The 22957-nt window shown below is 54.6% G+C and overlaps 1 protein-coding gene across 1 annotated transcript; it reads left to right on the top strand.

Annotated features, from left to right (window-relative positions):
- The first annotated feature begins 317 nt into the window (after positions 1–317).
- LOC106568282 (uncharacterized) lies at positions 318–5602 on the top strand. Its single transcript, XM_045702165.2, has 8 exons — positions 318–488; positions 797–878; positions 1000–1074; positions 1322–1426; positions 2146–2251; positions 2398–2492; positions 2792–2871; positions 3332–5602. Exons 2-8 carry the CDS (start codon positions 830–832, stop codon positions 4523–4525), a joined length of 1704 nt encoding a protein of 567 aa, XP_045558121.2. The 5' UTR covers positions 318–488; positions 797–829; the 3' UTR covers positions 4526–5602.
- Positions 5603–22957: the final 17355 nt, after the last annotated feature.

Here is a 22957-nt window from a genome sequence, read left to right as displayed (position 1 = left end):
GCATGTTCATTAATTGTTTATGGTTCATTGAACAAGCATGGGAAACAGTGTTTAAACCCTTTACAATGAAGATCTGTTAAGATATTTCGATTTTTACGAATTATCTTTGAAAGACAGGGTCCTGAAAATGGGATGTTTCTTTTTTTGCTGAGTTTATTTATATTTATATATATACTTATTTTTTTCTTCTGATTTTTCAGGGGCACCCTCAGCACCCGTGGCTATGTTGACACACACATATATATATATATATATACACACACACATATTGGGCTTTCCTTCAGCACGCTAGATGGCAGCATGACTTGTTTGTGGTCTGGAGGTGCAGAAGAAGTCAGAAAATAGAGACACGCGGCCGACGTCATTTGCAAGAAAAATAACAACAACAACATATTTCGTTACTATGTAGTTAGCTTTGTTGTTGAGATATTTTAGCCGTCGCAAGACCGATTACTCTTTTAACCCAGCTCGTTTTCTATCGCTTCATGGTAAGCTTTGAAACAATTCAAGCGGTTCCAGGAATATGATACAGCTCTTACGATAACTGCAGCAGTACATTAAAACTACGCCAGCTGTGCTGTATACTGTGACTAGATAGCAACATCAGCTAGCTAATTGTCGGTAGCTTGAGTTAGTCACTGCCTGGCGTTTGTTTACCAGGATGGCTAACCTATTTTCTCTTGAAAACCACTTAGATTGTTGTGTCACTTGTAAACCGTTGTCTTGTGTTGTCAATCAGGATGCCTCGCCCTGTCCATAAGACAGAACCAAGCCTATATTTTCTTCTGATTTGTAGCTAACTAGCTGATAACATCTGCTTTACGTCAGCATGGCCCAACCGAGAGGAGTCAACAGCCTGCAGTTCAACCAGGACCAGAGTAAGACAATAATACTCTGTGAAGCCAGACGTAAATATATAGGAGAGGACATCACGTTTATCAGTCTTGTTTCAAACAGTGTCAATTTACACCCTTCCCCCTCTATTGATCTCTACCTCAGGTTGTTTCTGTTGTGCCATGGAGACAGGTGTTAGGATATACAATGTGGAGCCTCTTATGGAGAAGGGACACCTTGGTGAGTGGTATTCCATGTGGCTCAGTTGGTAGAGCATGGCGCTTGCAACGCCAGGGTTGTGGCTTTGATTCCCACGGGACGAGTATGAAAATGTATGCACTGACTACTTACTGTGAATCGCTCTGGATTAGAGTGTCTGCTAAGTTACTAAAATGTAAATGTATTTCAGACCTGTGGTATCAGCAGTCTGTGTTAGTATGCTGGGTGTGTTAGTATTGTGTGTTTAAACTGTATTTGTGTGTGTCAGACCATGAGCAGGTGGGAAGTGTGGCCCAGTGTTCCATGCTGCATCGCTCCAACCTGCTGGCTGTAGTAGGAGGTGGAGTCAACCCCAAGTTCTCGGAGATCTCTGGTGAGCGGACCACATATTTTAAAAATTACTGAATAGACTTTAAAGGTAGAGTCAGTTGTGCACAATATCGGGAACATTTCCCAAACAACTAAGAACGTTCAAGCGAGGGACTTAACCTAAAGTTGGGGTGTATTCATTACTCTGATTCTGTTGGAAAACGTTTTGCGACAGAAACCGTTTACTTAAAACGTAAGAAAACTAGAGTTTCTATTGGACAAAGTCAGGTAGGTCTCTCCCCATTTCGTTCCATTTGCTCTGGAGTGTATTCATTACGGAAAACATTTACCGTTTAAGAACCAAACGGAAATCAAACAGAGCAACACAAGTTTCTATTGGACAAATTCAGGTAGGTCCCTCTGTTTCGTTCCATTTACTTCCACTTAAGAAACATTATGCAACAGAATTGCTTTCCTTAGCTATCATGTTGTAGCAGCGTGAAGCAGCCCCATGCTCATATACTCTCTGTATGACTGTGTGATAGCAAAGTCTTGCATCTCTCTCATCTCAATGTATCTGGTGCTGCTCGTGACAATGTCATATTGCTGAGTCTGTTTCAATTGTGGCAGTGCCCACCTGCTCACAATCTAAGTGACTTTCAAGAGAAAATAGGTGACTTGAACTGATTGTTTTTAGTATTTATATAAATGGTTCATATTGATATAGAAATGTGATATTGATTTAATTTAATTCATAAACTGATGTATAGTTTCAAATCCTAGTGTTGGTCTGGGATGATGCTCGGGAGGGAAGGGACCCCAAGGACAAGTTGGTGCTGGAGTTTACCTTCACCAAGCCTGTTCTGGCAGTACGCATGAGACACGACAAGTGAGTGACTATCTGAACATTCTCCGGAACAAACCCCAACTCCACATAGAGCTCCCTATAGTGTGTTGTTTGAAGATGTTTAACTTACCCTTCTCTCCCTCTGATTTCTCTCTCTCCACCCTCTCCTCACTTACCCTCTCTCTCAGGATCATCATTGTGTTAAAGAATAGAATCTATGTCTACAGTTTCCCTGACAACCCTGTGAAACTGTTTGAGTTTGACACCAGAGACAACCCTAAAGGTACACACACACATGTTTGTTTTACAAAATTATATTTTCCCTAACCCCTAGCCTTAAAACTAATCCGAACCCTAAAACTAACCCTAAACTTAACCCCTGAGCCTAAAATAGCCATTTTCCTTGTAGAGACCGGCGAAATGTCCCCACTTGTCCTTGTTTTACTATCCTTGTGAGGACTTCTGGTCCCCACAAGGATAGTTAAGCCAAACAAAACACAAGTGGATATGTTTATCTGATAGATCTGTGTATTCTCTCTCTCACTCACACTCTCTCTCACTCACACTCTCACTCTCACACAGGACTGTGTGACCTATGTCCCAGTCTGGAGAAACAGCTGCTGGTCTTCCCTGGACATAAGTGTGGAAGTCTGCAGCTTGTGGTAATTCATCTATTTCATTTAATAGTTTATTCCATGGTACTATACTAACTATGTTGGTTTATAAGCTGTTCATAAGCTGGTCAAATAAAACAAATATCAAATACAATAAATCATAACTGTAGAGACAAACTCAAACATAATTACAAATCATTTGTAGACTGCAAATGAACTGCAAGAAGCAGAACATTCATTTATGATCACGTGTCTCTCTATTATTCGCTGAAATACTTGGGAACAGATTTCCCAAATTAAAATCACTTGAAGCTGATTTCCTGGTTTTTTTAACAGTTTTTTATATCCAACAATGAAAATTCAACAGTTGGGGAACCCTGCCATAGAGTGAAATGAACAAACTGTTGCATAATACATGAGGTCCTAGTCGGTGTTCAACTCTCTCCCTCTCCTTCTCCTCCCTCTACTTCTCTCTCTCCTTCCCTCTGCATCCCTCTCTCCGCCTCAGGACCTGTCCAACACTAAGCCTGGCACTTCGTCTGCGCCCTTCACCATCAATGCCCACCAGAGTGAGATCGCCTGCCTGGCACTCAACCAGCCTGGCAGCGTGGCAGCATCGGCCTCCCGTAAGGGCACCCTGATCAGACTGTTTGATACTACCACCAGAGACAAACTAGTGGAGCTACGCAGAGGAACAGACCCTGCTACACTCTACTGGTACTGGGAGGGAGGGAGGAACAGACCCTGCTACACTCTACTGGTACTGAGAGGGTTGGAGGGAGGGACAGACCCTGCTACACTCTACTGGTACTGGGAGGGAGGGAGGAACAGACCCTGCTACACTCTACTGGTACTGGGAGGGAGGGAGGGAGGAACAGACCCTGCTACACTCTACTGGTACTGGGAGGGTTGGAGGGAGGAACAGACCCTGCTACACTCTACTGGTACTGAGAGGGTTGGAGGGAGGGACAGACCCTGCTACACTCTACTGGTACTGGGAGGGAGGGAGGAACAGACCCTGCTACACTCTACTGGTACTGGGAGGGTTGGAGGGAGGGACAGACCCTGCTACACTCTACTGGTACTGGGAGGGAGGGAGGAACAGACCCTGCTACACTCTACTGGTACTGGGAGGGAGGGAGGAACAGACCCTGCTACACTCTACTGGTACTGGGAGGGTTGGAGGGAGGAACAGACCCTGCTACACTCTACTGGTACTGGGAGGGAGGGAGGAACAGACCCTGCTACACTCTACTGGTACTGGGAGGGAGGGAGGAACAGACCCTGCTACACTCTACTGGTACTGGGAGGGTTGGAGGGAGGGACAGACCCTGCTACACTCTACTGGTACTGGGAGGGTTGGAGGGAGGGACAGACCCTGCTACACTCTACTGGTACTGGGAGGGAGGGAGGAACAGACCCTGCTACACTCTACTGGTACTGGGAGGGTTGGAGGGAGGGACAGACCCTGCTACACTCTACTGGTACTGGGAGGGAGGAACAGACCCTGCTACACTCTACTGGTACTGGGAGGGAGGGAGGAACAGACCCTGCTACACTCTACTGGTACTGGGAGGGAGGGAGGAACAGACCCTGCTACACTCTACTGGTAATGGGAGGGAGGGAGGAACAGACCCTGCTACACTCTACTGGTACTGGGAGGGAGGGAGGAACAGACCCTGCTACACTCTACTGGTACTGAGAGGGAGGGAGGAACAGACCCTGCTACACTCTACTGGTACTGAGAGGGAGGGAGGAACAGACCCTGCTACACTCTACTGGTACTGGGAGGGAGGGAGGAACAGACCCTGCTACACTCTACTGGTACTGGGAGGGAGGGAGGAACAGACCCTGCTACACTCTACTGGTACTGGGAGGGAGGGAGGAACAGACCCTGCTACACTCTACTGGTACTGGGAGGAACAGACCCTGCTACACTGTACTGGTACTGAGAGGGAGGGAGGAACAGACCCTGCTACACTCTACTGGTACTGGGAGGGAGGAACAGACCCTGCTACACTCTACTGGTACTGAGAGGGAGGAACAGACCCTGCTACACTCTACTGGTACTGAGAGGGAGGAACAGACCCTGCTACACTCTACTGGTACTGAGAGGGAGGAACAAACCCTGCTACACTCTACTGGTACTGAGAGGGAGGGAGGAACAGACCCTGCTACACTCTACTGGTACTGAGAGGGAGGGAGGAACAGACCCTGCTACACTCTACTGGTACTGAGGTGGAGGGAGGGAGGAACAGACCCTGCTACACTCTACTGGTACTGAGGGGGAGGGAGGGAGGAACAGACCCTGCTACACTCTACTGGTACTGAGAGGGAGGAACAGACCCTGCTACACTCTACTGGTACAGGGAGGGAGGGAGGAACAGACCCTGCTACACTCTACTGGTACTGAGAGGGAGGGAGGAACAGACCCTGCTACACTCTACTGGTACTGAGAGGGAGGGAGGAACAGACCCTGCTACACTCTACTGGTACTGGGAGGGAGGGAGGAACAGACCCTGCTACACTCTACTGGTACTGGGAGGAACAGACCCTGCTACACTCTACTGGTACTGGGAGGGAGGGAGGAACAGACCCTGCTACACTCTACTGGTACTGGGAGGGAGGGAGGAACAGACCCTGCTACACTCTACTGGTACTGGGAGGAACAGACCCTGCTACACTCTACTGGTACTGAGAGGGAGGGAGGAACAGACCCTGCTACACTCTACTGGTACTGGGAGGGAGGGAGGAACAGACCCTGCTACACTCTACTGGTACTGAGGGGAGGGAGGGAGGAACAGACCCTGCTACACTCTACTGGTACTGAGAGGGAGGAACAGACCCTGCTACACTCTACTGGTACTGGGAGGGAGGGAGGAACAGACCCTGCTACACTCTACTGGTACTGGGAGGGAGGGAGGAACAGACCCTGCTACACTCCACTGGTACTGGGAGGGAGGGAGGAACAGACCCTGCTACACTCTACTGGTACTGGGAGGGAGGGAGGAACAGACCCTGCTACACTCTACTGGTGCTGAGGAGGGAGGAACAGACCCTGCTACACTCTACTGGTACTGAGAGGGAGGAACAGACCCTGCTACACTCTACTGGTACTGAGAGGGAGGGAGGAACAGACCCTGCTACACTCTACTGGTACTGAGGGGGAGGGAGGGAGGAACAGACCCTGCTACACTCTACTGGTACTGAGAGGGAGGAACAGACCCTGCTACACTCTACTGGTACTGGGAGGGAGGAACAGACCCTGCTACACTCTACTGGTACTGAGAGGGAGGGAGGAACAGACCCTGCTACACTCTACTGGTACTGAGAGGGAGGAACAGACCCTGCTACACTCTACTGGTACTGAGAGGGAGGAACAGACCCTGCTACACTCTACTGGTACTGAGAGGGAGGGAGGAACAGACCCTGCTACACTCTACTGGTACTGAGGGGGAGGGAGGGAGGAACAGACCCTGCTACACTCTACTGGTACTGAGGGGGAGGGAGGGAGGAACAGACCCTGCTACACTCTACTGGTACTGAGAGGGAGGAACAGACCCTGCTACACTCTACTGCTACAGGGAGGGATGGAGGAACAGACCCTGCTACACTCTACTGGTAATGGGAGGGAGGGAGGAACAGACCCTGCTACACTCTACTGGTACTGGGAGGGAGGGAGGAACAGACCCTGCTACACTCTACTGGTACTGAGAGGGAGGGAGGAACAGACCCTGCTACACTCTACTGGTACTGAGAGGGAGGGAGGAACAGACCCTGCTACACTCTACTGGTACTGGGAGGGAGGGAGGAACAGACCCTGCTACACTCTACTGGTACTGGGAGGGAGGGAGGAACAGACCCTGCTACACTCTACTGGTACTGGGAGGGAGGGAGGAACAGACCCTGCTACACTCTACTGGTACTGGGAGGGAGGGAGGAACAGACCCTGCTACACTCTACTGGTACTGGGAGGAACAGACCCTGCTACACTGTACTGGTACTGAGAGGGAGGGAGGAACAGACCCTGCTACACTCTACTGGTACTGGGAGGGAGGAACAGACCCTGCTACACTCTACTGGTACTGAGAGGGAGGAACAGACCCTGCTACACTCTACTGGTACTGGGAGGGAGGGAGGAACAGACCCTGCTACACTCTACTGGTACTGGGAGGGAGGAACAGACCCTGCTACACTCTACTGGTACTGAGAGGGAGGAACAGACCCTGCTACACTCTACTGGTACTGAGAGGGAGGAACAGACCCTGCTACACTCTACTGGTACTGAGAGGGAGGAACAAACCCTGCTACACTCTACTGGTACTGAGAGGGAGGGAGGAACAGACCCTGCTACACTCTACTGGTACTGAGAGGGAGGGAGGAACAGACCCTGCTACACTCTACTGGTACTGAGGTGGAGGGAGGGAGGAACAGACCCTGCTACACTCTACTGGTACTGAGGGGGAGGGAGGGAGGAACAGACCCTGCTACACTCTACTGGTACTGAGAGGGAGGAACAGACCCTGCTACACTCTACTGGTACAGGGAGGGAGGGAGGAACAGACCCTGCTACACTCTACTGGTACTGAGAGGGAGGGAGGAACAGACCCTGCTACACTCTACTGGTACTGAGAGGGAGGGAGGAACAGACCCTGCTACACTCTACTGGTACTGGGAGGGAGGGAGGAACAGACCCTGCTACACTCTACTGGTACTGGGAGGAACAGACCCTGCTACACTCTACTGGTACTGGGAGGGAGGGAGGAACAGACCCTGCTACACTCTACTGGTACTGGGAGGGAGGGAGGAACAGACCCTGCTACACTCTACTGGTACTGGGAGGAACAGACCCTGCTACACTCTACTGGTACTGAGAGGGAGGGAGGAACAGACCCTGCTACACTCTACTGGTACTGGGAGGGAGGGAGGAACAGACCCTGCTACACTCTACTGGTACTGAGGGGGAGGGAGGGAGGAACAGACCCTGCTACACTCTACTGGTACTGAGAGGGAGGAACAGACCCTGCTACACTCTACTGGTACTGGGAGGGAGGGAGGAACAGACCCTGCTACACTCTACTGGTACTGGGAGGGAGGGAGGAACAGACCCTGCTACACTCCACTGGTACTGGGAGGGAGGGAGGAACAGACCCTGCTACACTCTACTGGTACTGGGAGGGAGGGAGGAACAGACCCTGCTACACTCTACTGGTGCTGAGAGGGAGGAACAGACCCTGCTACACTCTACTGGTACTGAGAGGGAGGAACAGACCCTGCTACACTCTACTGGTACTGAGAGGGAGGGAGGAACAGACCCTGCTACACTCTACTGGTACTGAGGGGAGGGAGGGAGGAACAGACCCTGCTACACTCTACTGGTACTGAGAGGGAGGAACAGACCCTGCTACACTCTACTGGTACTGAGAGGGAGGAACAGACCCTGCTACACTCTACTGGTACTGAGAGGGAGGAACAGACCCTGCTACACTCTACTGGTACTGAGAGGGAGGGAGGAACAGACCCTGCTACACTCTACTGGTACTGAGGGGGAGGGAGGGAGGAACAGACCCTGCTACACTCTACTGGTACTGAGGGGGAGGGAGGGAGGAACAGACCCTGCTACACTCTACTGGTACTGAGAGGGAGGAACAGACCCTGCTACACTCTACTGGTACAGGGAGGGATTGAGGAACAGACCCTGCTACACTCTACTGGTACTGAGAGGGAGGGAGGAACAGACCCTGCTACACTCTACTGGTACTGAGAGGGAGGGAGGAACAGACCCTGCTACACTCTACTGGTACTGGGAGGGAGGGAGGAACAGACCCTGCTACACTCTACTGGTACTGGGAGGGAGGGAGGGAGGAACAGACCCTGCTACACTCTACTGGTACTGGGAGGGAGGGAGGGAGGGAGGAACAGACCCTGCTACACTCTACTGGTACTGAGAGGGAGGGAGGAACAGACCCTGCTACACTCTACTGGTACAGGGAGGGAGGGAGGAACAGACCCTGCTACACTCTACTGATACTGAGAGGGAGGAACAGACCCTGCTACACTCTATTGGTACAGGGAGGGAGGGAGGAACAGACCCTGCTACACTCTACTGGTACAGGGAGGGAGGGAGGAACAGACCCTGCTACACTCTACTGGTACAGGGAGGGAGGGAGGAACAGACCCTGCTACACTCTACTGGTACAGGGAGGGAGGGAGGAACAGACCCTGCTACACTCTACTGGTACTGGGAGGGAGGGAGGAACAGACCCTGCTACACTCTACTGGTACTGGGAGGGAGGGAGGGAGGAACAGACCCTGCTACACTCTACTGGTACTGAGAGGGAGGAACAGACCCTGCTACACTCTACTGGTACAGGGAGGGAGGGAGGAACAGACCCTGCTACACTCTACTGGTACAGGGAGGGAGGGAGGAACAGACCCTGTTACACTCTACTGGTACAGGGAGGGAGGGAGGAACAGACCCTGCTACACTCTACTGGTACTGGGAGGGAGGGAGGAACAGACCCTGCTACACTCTACTGGTACTGGGAGGGAGGGAGGAACAGACCCTGCTACACTCTACTGGTACTGGGAGGGAGGGAGGAACAGACCCTGCTACACTCTACTGGTACTGAGAGGGAGGGAGGGAGGAACAGACCCTGCTACACTCTACTGGTACTGGGAGGGTGGGAGGAACAGACCCTGCTACACTCTACTGGTACTGGGAGGAACAGACCCTGCTACACTCTACTGGTACTGGGAGGGAGGAACAGACCCTGCTACACTCTACTGGTACTGGGAGGGTGGGAGGAACAGACCCTGCTACACTCTACTGGTACTGGGAGGAACAGACCCTGCTACACTCTACTGGTACTGGGAGGGAGGAACAGACCCTGCTACACTCTACTGGTACTGGGAGGGAGGAACGGACCCTGCTACACTCTACTGGTACTGGGATGGAGGGAGGAACGGACCCTGCTACACTCTACTGGTACTGGGAGGGAGGGAGGAACAGACCCTGCTATACTCTACTGGTACTGGGAGGGAGGGAGGAACAGACCCTGCTATACTCTACTGGTACTGGGAGGGAGGGAGGGAGGAACAGACCCTGCTACACTCTACTGGTACTGGGAGGGAGGGAGGAACAGACCCTGCTACACTGTACTGGTACTGAGAGGGAGGGAGGAACAGACCCTGCTACATTCTACTGGTACTGGGAGGGGAGGGAGGAACAGACCCTGCTACACTCTACTGGTACTGGGAGGGAGGAACAGACCCTGCTACACTCTACTGGTACTGGGAGGGAGGGAGGAACGGACCCTGCTACACTCTACTGGTACTGGGAGGGAGGGAGGAACGGACCCTGCTACACTCTACTGGTACTGGGAGGGAAGGATGAACAGACCCTGCTACACTCTACTGGTACTGGGAGGGAGGGAGGAACAGACCCTGCTACACTCTACTGGTACTGGGAGGAACAGACCCTGCTACACTGTACTGGTACTGAGAGGGAGGGAGATACAGACCCTGCTACATTCTACTGGTACTGGGAGGGAGGGAGGGAGGAACAGACCCTGCTACACTCTACTGGTACTGGGAGGAACAGACCCTGCTACACTCTACTGGTACTGGGAGGGAGGAACAGACCCTGCTACACTCTACTGGTACTGGGAGGGAGGAACGGACCCTGCTACACTCTACTGGTACTGGGAGGGAGGGAGGAACAGACCCTGCTACACTCTACTGGTACTGAGAGGGAGGGAGGAACAGACCCTGCTACACTCTACTGGTACTGGGAGGGAGGGAGGAACAGACCCTGCTACACTCTACTGGTACTGAGGGGGAGGGAGGGAGGAACAGACCCTGCTACACTCTACTGGTACTGAGAGGGAGGAACAGACCCTGCTACACTCTACTGGTACAGGGAGGGAGGGAGGAACAGACCCTGCTACACTCTACTGGTACTGGGAGGGAGGGAGGAACAGACCCTGCTACACTCTACTGGTACTGGGAGGGAGGGAGGAACAGACCCTGCTACACTCTACTGGTACTGGGAGGGAGGGAGGGAGGAACAGACCCTGCTACTCTCTACTGGTACTGTGAGGGAGGAACATACCCTGCTACACTCTACTGGTACTGAGAGGGAGGGAGAAACAGACCCTGCTACACTCTACTGGTACTGGGAGGAACAGACCCTGCTACACTCTACTGGTACTGGGAGGGAGGGAGGATCAGACCCTGCTACACTCTACTGGTACTGGGAGGGAGGGAGGGAGGGAGGAACAGACCCTGCTACACTCTACTGGTACTGAGAGGGAGGAACAGACCCTGCTACACTCTACTGGTACTGAGAGGAAGGGAGGAACAGACCCTGCTACACTCTACTGGTACAGGGAGGGAGGGAGGAACAGACCCTGCTACACTCTACTGGTACTGGGAGGGAGGGATGAACAGACCCTGCTACACTCTACTGGTACTGGGAGGGAGGGAGGAACAGACCCTGCTACACTCTACTGGTACTGGGAGGGAGGGAGGAACAGACCCTGCTACACTCTACTGGTACTGGGAGGGAGGGAAGGAGGAACAGACCCTGCTACTCTCTACTGGTACTGTGAGGGAGGAACAGACCCTGCTACACTCTACTGGTACTGAGAGGGAGGGAGAAACAGACCCTGCTACACTCTACTGGTACTGGGAGGAACAGACCCTGCTACACTCTACTGGTACTGGGAGGGAGGGAGGAACAGACCCTGCTACACTCTACTGGTACTGAGAGGGAGGAACAGACCCTGCTACACTCTACTGGTACTGAGAGGGAGGGAGGAACAGACCGTGCTACACTCTACTGGTACAGGGAGGGAGGGAGGAACAGACCCTGCTACACTCTACTGGTACAGGGAGGGAGGGAGGAACAGACCCTGCTACACTCTACTGGTACTGAGAGGGAGGAACAGACCCTGCTACACTCTACTGGTACTGAGAGGGAGGGAGGAACAGACCCTGCTACACTCTACTGGTACTGAGAGGGAAGGAGGAACAGACCCTGCTACACTCTACTGGTACTGGGAGGGAGGGAGGAACAGACCCTGCTACACTCTACTGGTACTGGGAGGAACAGACCCTGCTACACTGTACTGGTACTGAGAGGGAGGGAGGAACAGACCCTGCTACACTCTACTGGTACTGGGAGGGAGGGAGGAACAGACCCTGCTACACTCTACTGGTACTGGGAGGGAGGGAGGAACAGACCCTGCTACACTCTACTTGTACTGGGAGGAACAGACCCTGCTACACTGTACTGGTACTGAGAGGGAGGGAGGAACAGACCCTGCTACACTCTACTGGTACTGGGAGGGAGGGAGGAACGGACCCTGCTACACTCTACTGGTACTGGGAGGGAGGGAGGAACGGACCCTGCTACACTCTACTGGTACTGGGAGGGAGGGAGGAACGGACCCTGCTACACTCTACTGGTACTGGGAGGGAGGGAGGAACAGACCCTGCTACACTCTACTGGTACTGGGAGGAACAGACCCTGCTACACTGTACTGGTACTGAGAGGGAGGGAGATACAGACCCTGCTACATTCTACTGGTACTGGGAGGGAGGGAGGAACAGACCCTGCTACACTCTACTGGTACTGGGAGGAACAGACCCTGCTACACTCTACTGGTACTGGGAGGGAGGAACAGACCCTGCTACACTCTACTGGTACTGGGAGGGAGGAACGGACCCTGCTACACTCTACTGGTACTGGGAGGGAGGGAGGAACAGACCCTGCTACACTCTACTGGTACTGAGAGGGAGGGAGGAACAGACCCTGCTACACTCTACTGGTACTGGGAGGGAGGGATGAACAGACCCTGCTACACTCTACTGGTACTGGGAGGGAGGGAGGAACAGACCCTGCTACACTCTACTGGTACTGGGAGGGAGGGAGGAACAGACCCTGCTACACTCTACTGGTACTGGGAGGGAGGGAAGGAGGAACAGACCCTGCTACTCTCTACTGGTACTGTGAGGGAGGAACAGACCCTGCTACACTCTACTGGTACTGAGAGGGAGGGAGAAACAGACCCTGCTACACTCTACTGGTACTGGGAGGAACAGACCCTGCTACACTCTACTGGTACTGGGAGGGAGGGAGGAACAGACCCTGCTACACTCTACTGGTACTGAGAGGGAGGAACAGACCCTGCTACACTCTACTGGTACTGAGAGGGAGGGAGGAACAGACCGTGCTACACTCTACTGGTACAGGGAGGGAGGGAGGAACAGACCCTGCTACACTCTACTGGTACAGGGAGGGAGGGAGGAACAGACCCTGCTACACTCTACTGGTACTGAGAGGGAGGAACAGACCCTGCTACACTCTACTGGTACTGAGAGGGAGGGAGGAACAGACCCTGCTACACTCTACTGGTACTGAGAGGGAAGGAGGAACAGACCCTGCTACACTCTACTGGTACTGGGAGGGAGGGAGGAACAGACCCTGCTACACTCTACTGGTACTGGGAGGAACAGACCCTGCTACACTGTACTGGTACTGAGAGGGAGGGAGGAACAGACCCTGCTACACTCTACTGGTACTGGGAGGGAGGGAGGAACAGACCCTGCTACACTCTACTGGTACTGGGAGGGAGGGAGGAACAGACCCTGCTACACTCTACTGGTACTGGGAGGAACAGACCCTGCTACACTGTACTGGTACTGAGAGGGAGGGAGGAACAGACCCTGCTACACTGTACTGGTACTGAGAGGGAGGGAGGAACAGACCCTGCTACACTCTACTGGTACTGGGAGGGAGGGAGGAACGGACCCTGCTACACTCTACTGGTACTGGGAGGGAGGGAGGAACGGACCCTGCTACACTCTACTGGTACTGGGAGGGAGGGAGGAACGGACCCTGCTACACTCTACTGGTACTGGGAGGGAGGGAGGAACAGACCCTGCTACACTCTACTGGTACTGGGAGGAACAGACCCTGCTACACTGTACTGGTACTGAGAGGGAGGGAGATACAGACCCTGCTACATTCTACTGGTACTGGGAGGGAGGGAGGAACAGACCCTGCTACACTCTACTGGTACTGGGAGGAACAGACCCTGCTACACTCTACTGGTACTGGGAGGGAGGAACAGACCCTGCTACACTCTACTGGTACTGGGAGGGAGGAACGGACCCTGCTACACTCTACTGGTACTGGGAGGGAGGGAGGAACAGACCCTGCTACACTCTACTGGTACTGAGAGGGAGGGAGGAACAGACCCTGCTACACTCTACTGGTACTGGGAGGGAGGGAGGAACAGACCCTGCTACACTCTACTGGTACTGAGGGGGAGGGAGGGAGGAACAGACCCTGCTACACTCTACTGGTACTGAGAGGGAGGAACAGACCCTGCTACACTCTACTGGTACAGGGAGGGAGGGAGGAACAGACCCTGCTACACTCTACTGGTACAGGGAGGGAGGGAGGATCAGACCCTGCTACACTCTACTGGGAGGGAGGGAGGAACAGACCCTGCTACACTCTACTGGGAGGGAGGGAGGGAGGAACAGACCCTGCTACTCTCTACTGGTACTGAGAGGGAGGGAGGAACAGACCCTGCTACATTCTACTGGTACTGGGAGGGAGGGAGGGAGGAACAGACCCTGCTACACTCTACTGGTACTGGGAGGAACAGACCCTGCTACACTGTACTGGTACTGAGAGGGAGGGAGGAACAGACCCTGCTACACTCTACTGGTACTGGGAGGGAGGGAGGAACAGACTCTGCTACACTCTACTGGTACTGGGAGGGAGGGAGGAACAGACCCTGCTACACTCTACTGGTACTGGGAGGAACAGACCCTGCTACACTGTACTGGTACTGAGAGGGAGGGAGGAACAGACCCTGCTACACTGTACTGGTACTGAGAGGGAGGGAGGAACAGAACCTGCTACATTCTACTGGTACTGGGAGGGAGGGAGGGAGGGAGGGAGGGAGGAACAGACCCTGCTACACTCTACTGGTACTGGGAGGGAGGAACAGACCCTGCTACACTCTACTGGTACTGGGAGGGAGGGAGGAACGGACCCTGCTACACTCTACTGGTACTGGGAGGGAGGGAAGGAGGAACAGACCCTGCTACTCTCTACTGGTACTGTGAGGGAGGAACAGACCCTGCTACACTCTACTGGTACTGAGAGGGAGGGAGAAACAGACCCTGCTACACTCTACTGGTACTGGGAGGAACAGACCCTGCTACACTCTACTGGTACTGGGAGGGAGGGAGGAACAGACCCTGCTACACTCTACTGGTACTGAGAGGGAGGAACAGACCCTGCTACACTCTACTGGTACTGAGAGGGAGGGAGGAACAGACCGTGCTACACTCTACTGGTACAGGGAGGGAGGAACAGACCCTGCTACACTCTACTGGTACAGGGAGGGAGGGAGGAACAGACCCTGCTACACTCTACTGGTACTGAGAGGGAGGAACAGACCCTGCTACACTCTACTGGTACTGAGAGGGAGGGAGGAACAGACCCTGCTACACTCTACTGGTACTGAGAGGGAAGGAGGAACAGACCCTGCTACACTCTACTGGTACTGGGAGGGAGGGAGGAACAGACCCTGCTACACTCTACTGGTACTGAGAGGGAGGAACAGACCCTGCTACACTCTACTGGTACTGAGAGGGAGGGAGGAACAGACCGTGCTACACTCTACTGGTACAGGGAGGGAGGGAGGAACAGACCCTGCTACACTCTACTGGTACAGGGAGGGAGGGAGGAACAGACCCTGCTACACTCTACTGGTACTGAGAGGGAGGAACAGACCCTGCTACACTCTACTGGTACTGAGAGGGAGGGAGGAACAGACCCTGCTACACTCTACTGGTACTGAGAGGGAAGGAGGAACAGACCCTGCTACACTCTACTGGTACTGGGAGGGAGGGAGGAACAGACCCTGCTACACTCTACTGGTACTGGGAGGAACAGACCCTGCTACACTGTACTGGTACTGAGAGGGAGGGAGGAACAGACCCTGCTACACTCTACTGGTACTGGGAGGGAGGGAGGAACAGACCCTGCTACACTCTACTGGTACTGGGAGGGAGGGAGGAACAGACCCTGCTACACTCTACTGGTACTGGGAGGAACAGACCCTGCTACACTGTACTGGTACTGAGAGGGAGGGAGGAACAGACCCTGCTACACTGTACTGGTACTGAGAGGGAGGGAGGAACAGACCCTGCTACACTCTACTGGTACTGGGAGGGAGGGAGGAACGGACCCTGCTACACTCTACTGGTACTGGGAGGGAGGGAGGAACGGACCCTGCTACACTCTACTGGTACTGGGAGGGAGGGAGGAACGGACCCTGCTACACTCTACTGGTACTGGGAGGGAGGGAGGAACAGACCCTGCTACACTCTACTGGTACTGGGAGGAACAGACCCTGCTACACTGTACTGGTACTGAGAGGGAGGGAGATACAGACCCTGCTACATTCTACTGGTACTGGGAGGGAGGGAGGAACAGACCCTGCTACACTCTACTGGTACTGGGAGGAACAGACCCTGCTACACTCTACTGGTACTGGGAGGGAGGAACAGACCCTGCTACACTCTACTGGTACTGGGAGGGAGGAACGGACCCTGCTACACTCTACTGGTACTGGGAGGGAGGGAGGAACAGACCCTGCTACACTCTACTGGTACTGAGAGGGAGGGAGGAACAGACCCTGCTACACTCTACTGGTACTGGGAGGGAGGGAGGAACAGACCCTGCTACACTCTACTGGTACTGAGGGGGAGGGAGGGAGGAACAGACTCTGCTACACTCTACTGGTACTGAGAGGGAGGAACAGACCCTGCTACACTCTACTGGTACAGGGAGGGAGGGAGGAACAGACCCTGCTACACTCTACTGGTACAGGGAGGGAGGGAGGATCAGACCCTGCTACACTCTACTGGGAGGGAGGGAGGAACAGACCCTGCTACACTCTACTGGGAGGGAGGGAGGGAGGAACAGACCCTGCTACTCTCTACTGGTACTGAGAGGGAGGGAGGAACAGACCCTGCTACATTCTACTGGTACTGGGAGGGAGGGAGGGAGGAACAGACCCTGCTACATTCTACTGGTACTGGGAGGAACAGACCCTGCTACACTGTACTGGTACTGAGAGGGAGGGAGGAACAGACCCTGCTACACTCTACTGGTACTGGGAGGGAGGGAGGAACAGACTCTGCTACACTCTACTGGTACTGGGAGGGAGGGAGGAACAGACCCTGCTACACTCTACTGGTACTGGGAGGAACAGACCCTGCTACACTGTACTGGTACTGAGAGGGAGGGAGGAACAGACCCTGCTACACTGTACTGGTACTGAGAGGGAGGGAGGAACAGAACCTGCTACATTCTACTGGTACTGGGAGGGAGGGAGGGAGGGAGGAACAGACCCTGCTACACTCTACTGGTACTGGGAGGGAGGAACAGACCCTGCTACACTCTACTGGTACTGGGAGGGAGGGAGGAACGGACCCTGCTACACTCTACTGGTACTGGGAGGGAGGGAAGGAGGAACAGACCCTGCTACTCTCTACTGGTACTGTGAGGGAGGAACAGACCCTGCTACACTCTACTGGTACTGAGAGGGAGGGAGAAACAGACCCTGCTACACTCTACTGGTACTGGGAGGAACAGACCCTGCTACACTCTACTGGTACTGGGAGGGAGGGAGGAACAGACCCTGCTACACTCTACTGGTACTGAGAGGGAGGAACAGACCCTGCTACACTCTACTGGTACTGAGAGGGAGGGAGGAACAGACCGTGCTACACTCTACTGGTACAGGGAGGGAGGAACAGACCCTGCTACACTCTACTGGTACAGGGAGGGAGGGAGGAACAGACCCTGCTACACTCTACTGGTACTGAGAGGGAGGAACAGACCCTGCTACACTCTACTGGTACTGAGAGGGAGGGAGGAACAGACCCTGCTACACTCTACTGGTACTGAGAGGGAAGGAGGAACAGACCCTGCTACACTCTACTGGTACTGGGAGGGAGGGAGGAACAGACCCTGCTACACTCTACTGGTACTGGGAGGAACAGACCCTGCTACACTGTACTGGTACTGAGAGGGAGGGAGGAACAGACCCTGCTACACTCTACTGGTACTGGGAGGGAGGGAGGAACAGACCCTGCTACACTCTACTGGTACTGGGAGGGAGGGAGGAACAGACCCTGCTACACTCTACTGGTACTGGGAGGAACAGACCCTGCTACACTGTACTGGTACTGAGAGGGAGGGAGGAACAGACCCTGCTACACTGTACTGGTACTGAGAGGGAGGGAGGAACAGACCCTGCTACACTCTACTGGTACTGGGAGGGAGGGAGGAACGGACCCTGCTACACTCTACTGGTACTGGGAGGGAGGGAGGAACGGACCCTGCTACACTCTACTGGTACTGGGAGGGAGGGAGGAACGGACCCTGCTACACTCTACTGGTACTGGGAGGGAGGGAGGAACAGACCCTGCTACACTCTACTGGTACTGGGAGGAACAGACCCTGCTACACTGTACTGGTACTGAGAGGGAGGGAGATACAGACCCTGCTACATTCTACTGGTACTGGGAGGGAGGGAGGAACAGACCCTGCTACACTCTACTGGTACTGGGAGGAACAGACCCTGCTACACTCTACTGGTACTGGGAGGGAGGAACAGACCCTGCTACACTCTACTGGTACTGGGAGGGAGGAACGGACCCTGCTACACTCTACTGGTACTGGGAGGGAGGGAGGAACAGACCCTGCTACACTCTACTGGTACTGAGAGGGAGGGAGGAACAGACCCTGCTACACTCTACTGGTACTGGGAGGGAGGGAGGAACAGACCCTGCTACACTCTACTGGTACTGAGGGGGAGGGAGGGAGGAACAGACCCTGCTACACTCTACTGGTACTGAGAGGGAGGAACAGACCCTGCTACACTCTACTGGTACAGGGAGGGAGGGAGGAACAGACCCTGCTACACTCTACTGGTACAGGGAGGGAGGGAGGATCAGACCCTGCTACACTCTACTGGTACTGGGAGGGAGGGAGGAACAGACCCTGCTACACTCTACTGGGAGGGAGGGAGGGAGGAACAGACCCTGCTACTCTCTACTGGTACTGAGAGGGAGGAACAGACCCTGCTACACTCTACTGGTACTGAGAGGGAGGGAGAAACAGACCCTGCTACACTCTACTGGTACTGGGAGGAACAGACCCTGCTACACTCTACTGGGAGGGAGGGAGGAACAGACCCTGCTACACTCTACTGGTACTGGGAGGGAGGGAGGGAGGAACAGACCCTGCTACACTCTACTGGTACTGAGAGGGAGGAACAGACCCTGCTACACTCTACTGGTACTGAGAGGGAGGGAGGAACAGACCCTGCTACACTCTACTGGTACTGAGAGGGAGGGAGGAACAGACCCTGCTACACTCTACTGGTACAGGGAGGGAGGGAGGAACAGACCCTGCTACACTCTACTGGTACAGGGAGGGAGGGAGGAACAGACCCTGCTACACTCTACTGGTACTGGGAGGGAGGGAGGAACAGACCCTGCTACACTCTACTGGTACTGGGAGGGAGGGAGGGAGGGAGGAACAGACCCTGCTACACTCTACTGGTACTGAGAGGGAGGAACAGACCCTGCTACACTCTACTGGTACTGAGAGGGAGGGAGGAACAGACCCTGCTACACTCTACTGGTACTGAGAGGGAGGGAGGAACAGACCCTGCTACACTCTACTGGTACAGGGAGGGAGGGAGGAACAGACCCTGCTACACTCTACTGGTACAGGGAGGGAGGGAGGAACAGACCCTGCTACACTCTACTGGTACAGGGAGGGAGGGAGGAACAGACCCTGCTACACTCTACTGGTACAGGGAGGGAGGGAGGAACAGACCCTGCTACACTCTACTGGTACAGGGAGGGAGGGAGGAACAGACCCTGCTACACTCTACTGGTACAGGGAGGGAGGGAGGAACAGACCCTGCTAGACTCTACTGGTACTGGGAGGAACAGACCCTGCTACACTCTACTGGTACTGAGAGGGAGGGAGGAACAGACCCTGCTACACTCTACTGGTACTGAGAGGGAGGGAGGAACAGACCCTGCTACACTCTACTGGTACAGGGAGGGAGGGAGGAACAGACCCTGCTACACTCTACTGGTACAGGGAGGGAGGGAGGAACAGACCCTGCTACACTCTACTGGTACTGGGAGGGAGGGAGGAACAGACCCTGCTACACTCTACTGGTACTGGGAGGGAGGGAGGAACAGACCCTGCTACACTCTACTGGTACTGGGAGGGAGGTAGGAACAGACCCTGCTACACTCTACTGGTAAAGGGAGGGAGGGAGGAACAGACCCTGCTACACTCTACTGGTACTGAGAGGGAGGGAGGAACGGACCCTGCTACACTCTACTGGTACTGGGAGGGAGGGAGGAACAGACCCTGCTACACTCTACTGGTACTGGGAGGAACAGACCCTGCTACACTCTACTGGTACTGGGAGGGAGGAACAGACCCTGCTACACTCTACTGGTACTGGGAGGGAGGGAGGAACGGACCCTGCTACACTCTACTGGTACTGGGAGGGAGGGAGGAACGGACCCTGCTACACTCTACTGGTACTGGGAGGGAGGGAGGAACGGACCCTGCTACACTCTACTGGTACTGGGAGGGAGGGAGGGAGGAACAGACCCTGCTACACTCTACTGGTACTGGGAGGGAGGGAGGAACAGACCCTGCTACACTCTACTGGTACTGGGAGGAACAGACCCTGCTACACTCTACTGGTACTGGGAGGAACAGACCCTGCTACACTCTACTGGTACTGGGAGGGAGGAACAGACCCTGCTACACTCTACTGGTACTGGGAGGGAGGGATAGAGGAACGGACCCTGCTACACTCTACTGGGAGGGAGGGAGGAACGGACCCTGCTACACTCTACTGGTACTGGGAGGGAGGGAGGAACAGACCCTGCTACACTCTACTGGTACTGGGAGGGAGGGAGGAACAGACCCTGCTACACTCTACTGGTACTGGGAGGGAGGGAGGGAGGAACAGACCCTGCTACACTCTACTGGTACTGGGAGGAACAGACCCTGCTACACTCTACTGGGAGGGAGGAACAGACCCTGCTACACTCTACTGGTACTGGGAGGGAGGGAGGAACGGACCCTGCTACACTCTACTGGTACTGGGAGGGAGGGAGGAACGGACCCTGCTACACTCTACTGGTACTGGGAGGGAGGGAGGAACCGACCCTGCTACACTCTACTGGTACTGGGAGGGAGGGAGGGAGGAACAGACCCTGCTACAATCTACTGGTACTGGGAGGGAGGGAGGAACAGACCCTGCTACACTCTACTGGTACAGGGAGGGAGGGAGGAACAGACCCTGCTACACTCTACTGGTACTGGGAGGGAGGGAGGAACAGACCCTGCTACACTCTACTGGTACTGGGAGGGAGGGAGGGAGGAACAGACCCTGCTACACTCTACTGGTACTGAGAGGGAGGAACAGACCCTGCTACACTCTACTGGTACTGAGAGGGAGGGAGGAACAGACCCTGCTACACTCTACTGGTACTGAGAGGGAGGGAGGAACAGACCCTGCTACACTCTACTGGTACAGGGAGGGAGGGAGGAACAGACCCTGCTACACTCTACTGATACTGAGAGGGAGGAACAGACCCTGCTACACTCTACTGGTACAGGGAGGGAGGGAGGAACAGACCCTGCTACACTCTACTGGTACAGGGAGGGAGGGAGGAACAGACCCTGCTACACTCTACTGGTACTGGGAGGGAGGGAGGAACAGACCCTGCTACACTCTACTGGTACTGGGAGGGAGGGAGGAACAGACCCTGCTACACTCTACTGGTATTGAGAGGGAGGAACAGACCCTGCTACACTCTACTGGTAAAGGGAGGGAGGGAGGAACAGACCCTGCTACACTCTACTGGTACTGAGAGGGAGGGAGGAACGGACCCTGCTACACTCTACTGGTACTGGAAGGGAGGGAGGAACGGACCCTGCTACACTCTACTGGTAAAGGGAGGGAGGGAGGAACAGACCCTGCTACACTCTACTGGAACTGAGAGGGAGGGAGGAACGGACCCTGCTACACTCTACTGGTACTGGGAGGAACAGACCCTGCTACACTCTACTGGTACTGGGAGGGAGGAACAGACCCTGCTACACTCTACTGGTACTGGGAGGGAGGGAGGAACGGACCCTGCTACACTCTACTGGTACTGGGAGGGAGGGAGGAACGGACCCTGCGACACTCTACTGGTACTGGGAGGGAGGGAGGAACAGACCCTGCTACACTCTACTGGTACTGGGAGGGAGGGAGGAACAGACCCTGCTACACTCTACTGGTACTGGGAGGAACAGACCCTGCTACACTGTACTGGTACTGAGAGGGAGGGAGGAACAGACCCTGCTACACTCTACTGGTACTGGGAGGGAGGGAGGAACAGACCCTGCTACACTCTACTGGTACTGGGAGGGAGGGAGGAACAGACCCTGCTACACTCTACTGGTACTGGGAGGAACAGACCCTGCTACACTGTACTGGTACTGAGAGGGAGGGAGGAACAGACCCTGCTACACTGTACTGGTACTGAGAGGGAGGGAGGAACAGACCCTGCTACATTCTACTGGTACTGGGAGGGAGGGAGGGAGGGAGGAACAGACCCTGCTACACTCTACTGGTACTGGGAGGGAGGAACAGACCCTGCTACACTCTACTGGTACTGGGAGGGAGGGAGGAACGGACCCTGCTACACTCTACTGGTACTGGCAGGGAGGGAGGAACGGACCCTGCTACACTCTACTGGTACTGGGAGGGAGGGAGGAACAGACCCTGCTACACTCTACTGGTACTGGGAGGGAGTGAGGAACAGACCCTGCTACACTCTACTGGTACTGGGAGGAACAGACCCTGCTACACTGTACTGGTACTGAGAGGGAGGGAGGAACAGACCCTGCTACACTCTACTGGTACTGGGAGGGAGGGAGGAACAGACCCTGCTACACTCTACTGGTACTGGGAGGGAGGGAGGAACAGACCCTGCTACA

Source organism: Salmo salar, chromosome 01 (genome assembly GCF_965601325.2).
Source record: "Salmo salar chromosome 01, fSalSal1, whole genome shotgun sequence".
In the NCBI taxonomy this organism is placed as follows: Eukaryota; Metazoa; Chordata; class Actinopteri; order Salmoniformes; family Salmonidae; genus Salmo; species Salmo salar.
This window is presented reverse-complemented; position numbering and strand designations above follow the sequence as displayed.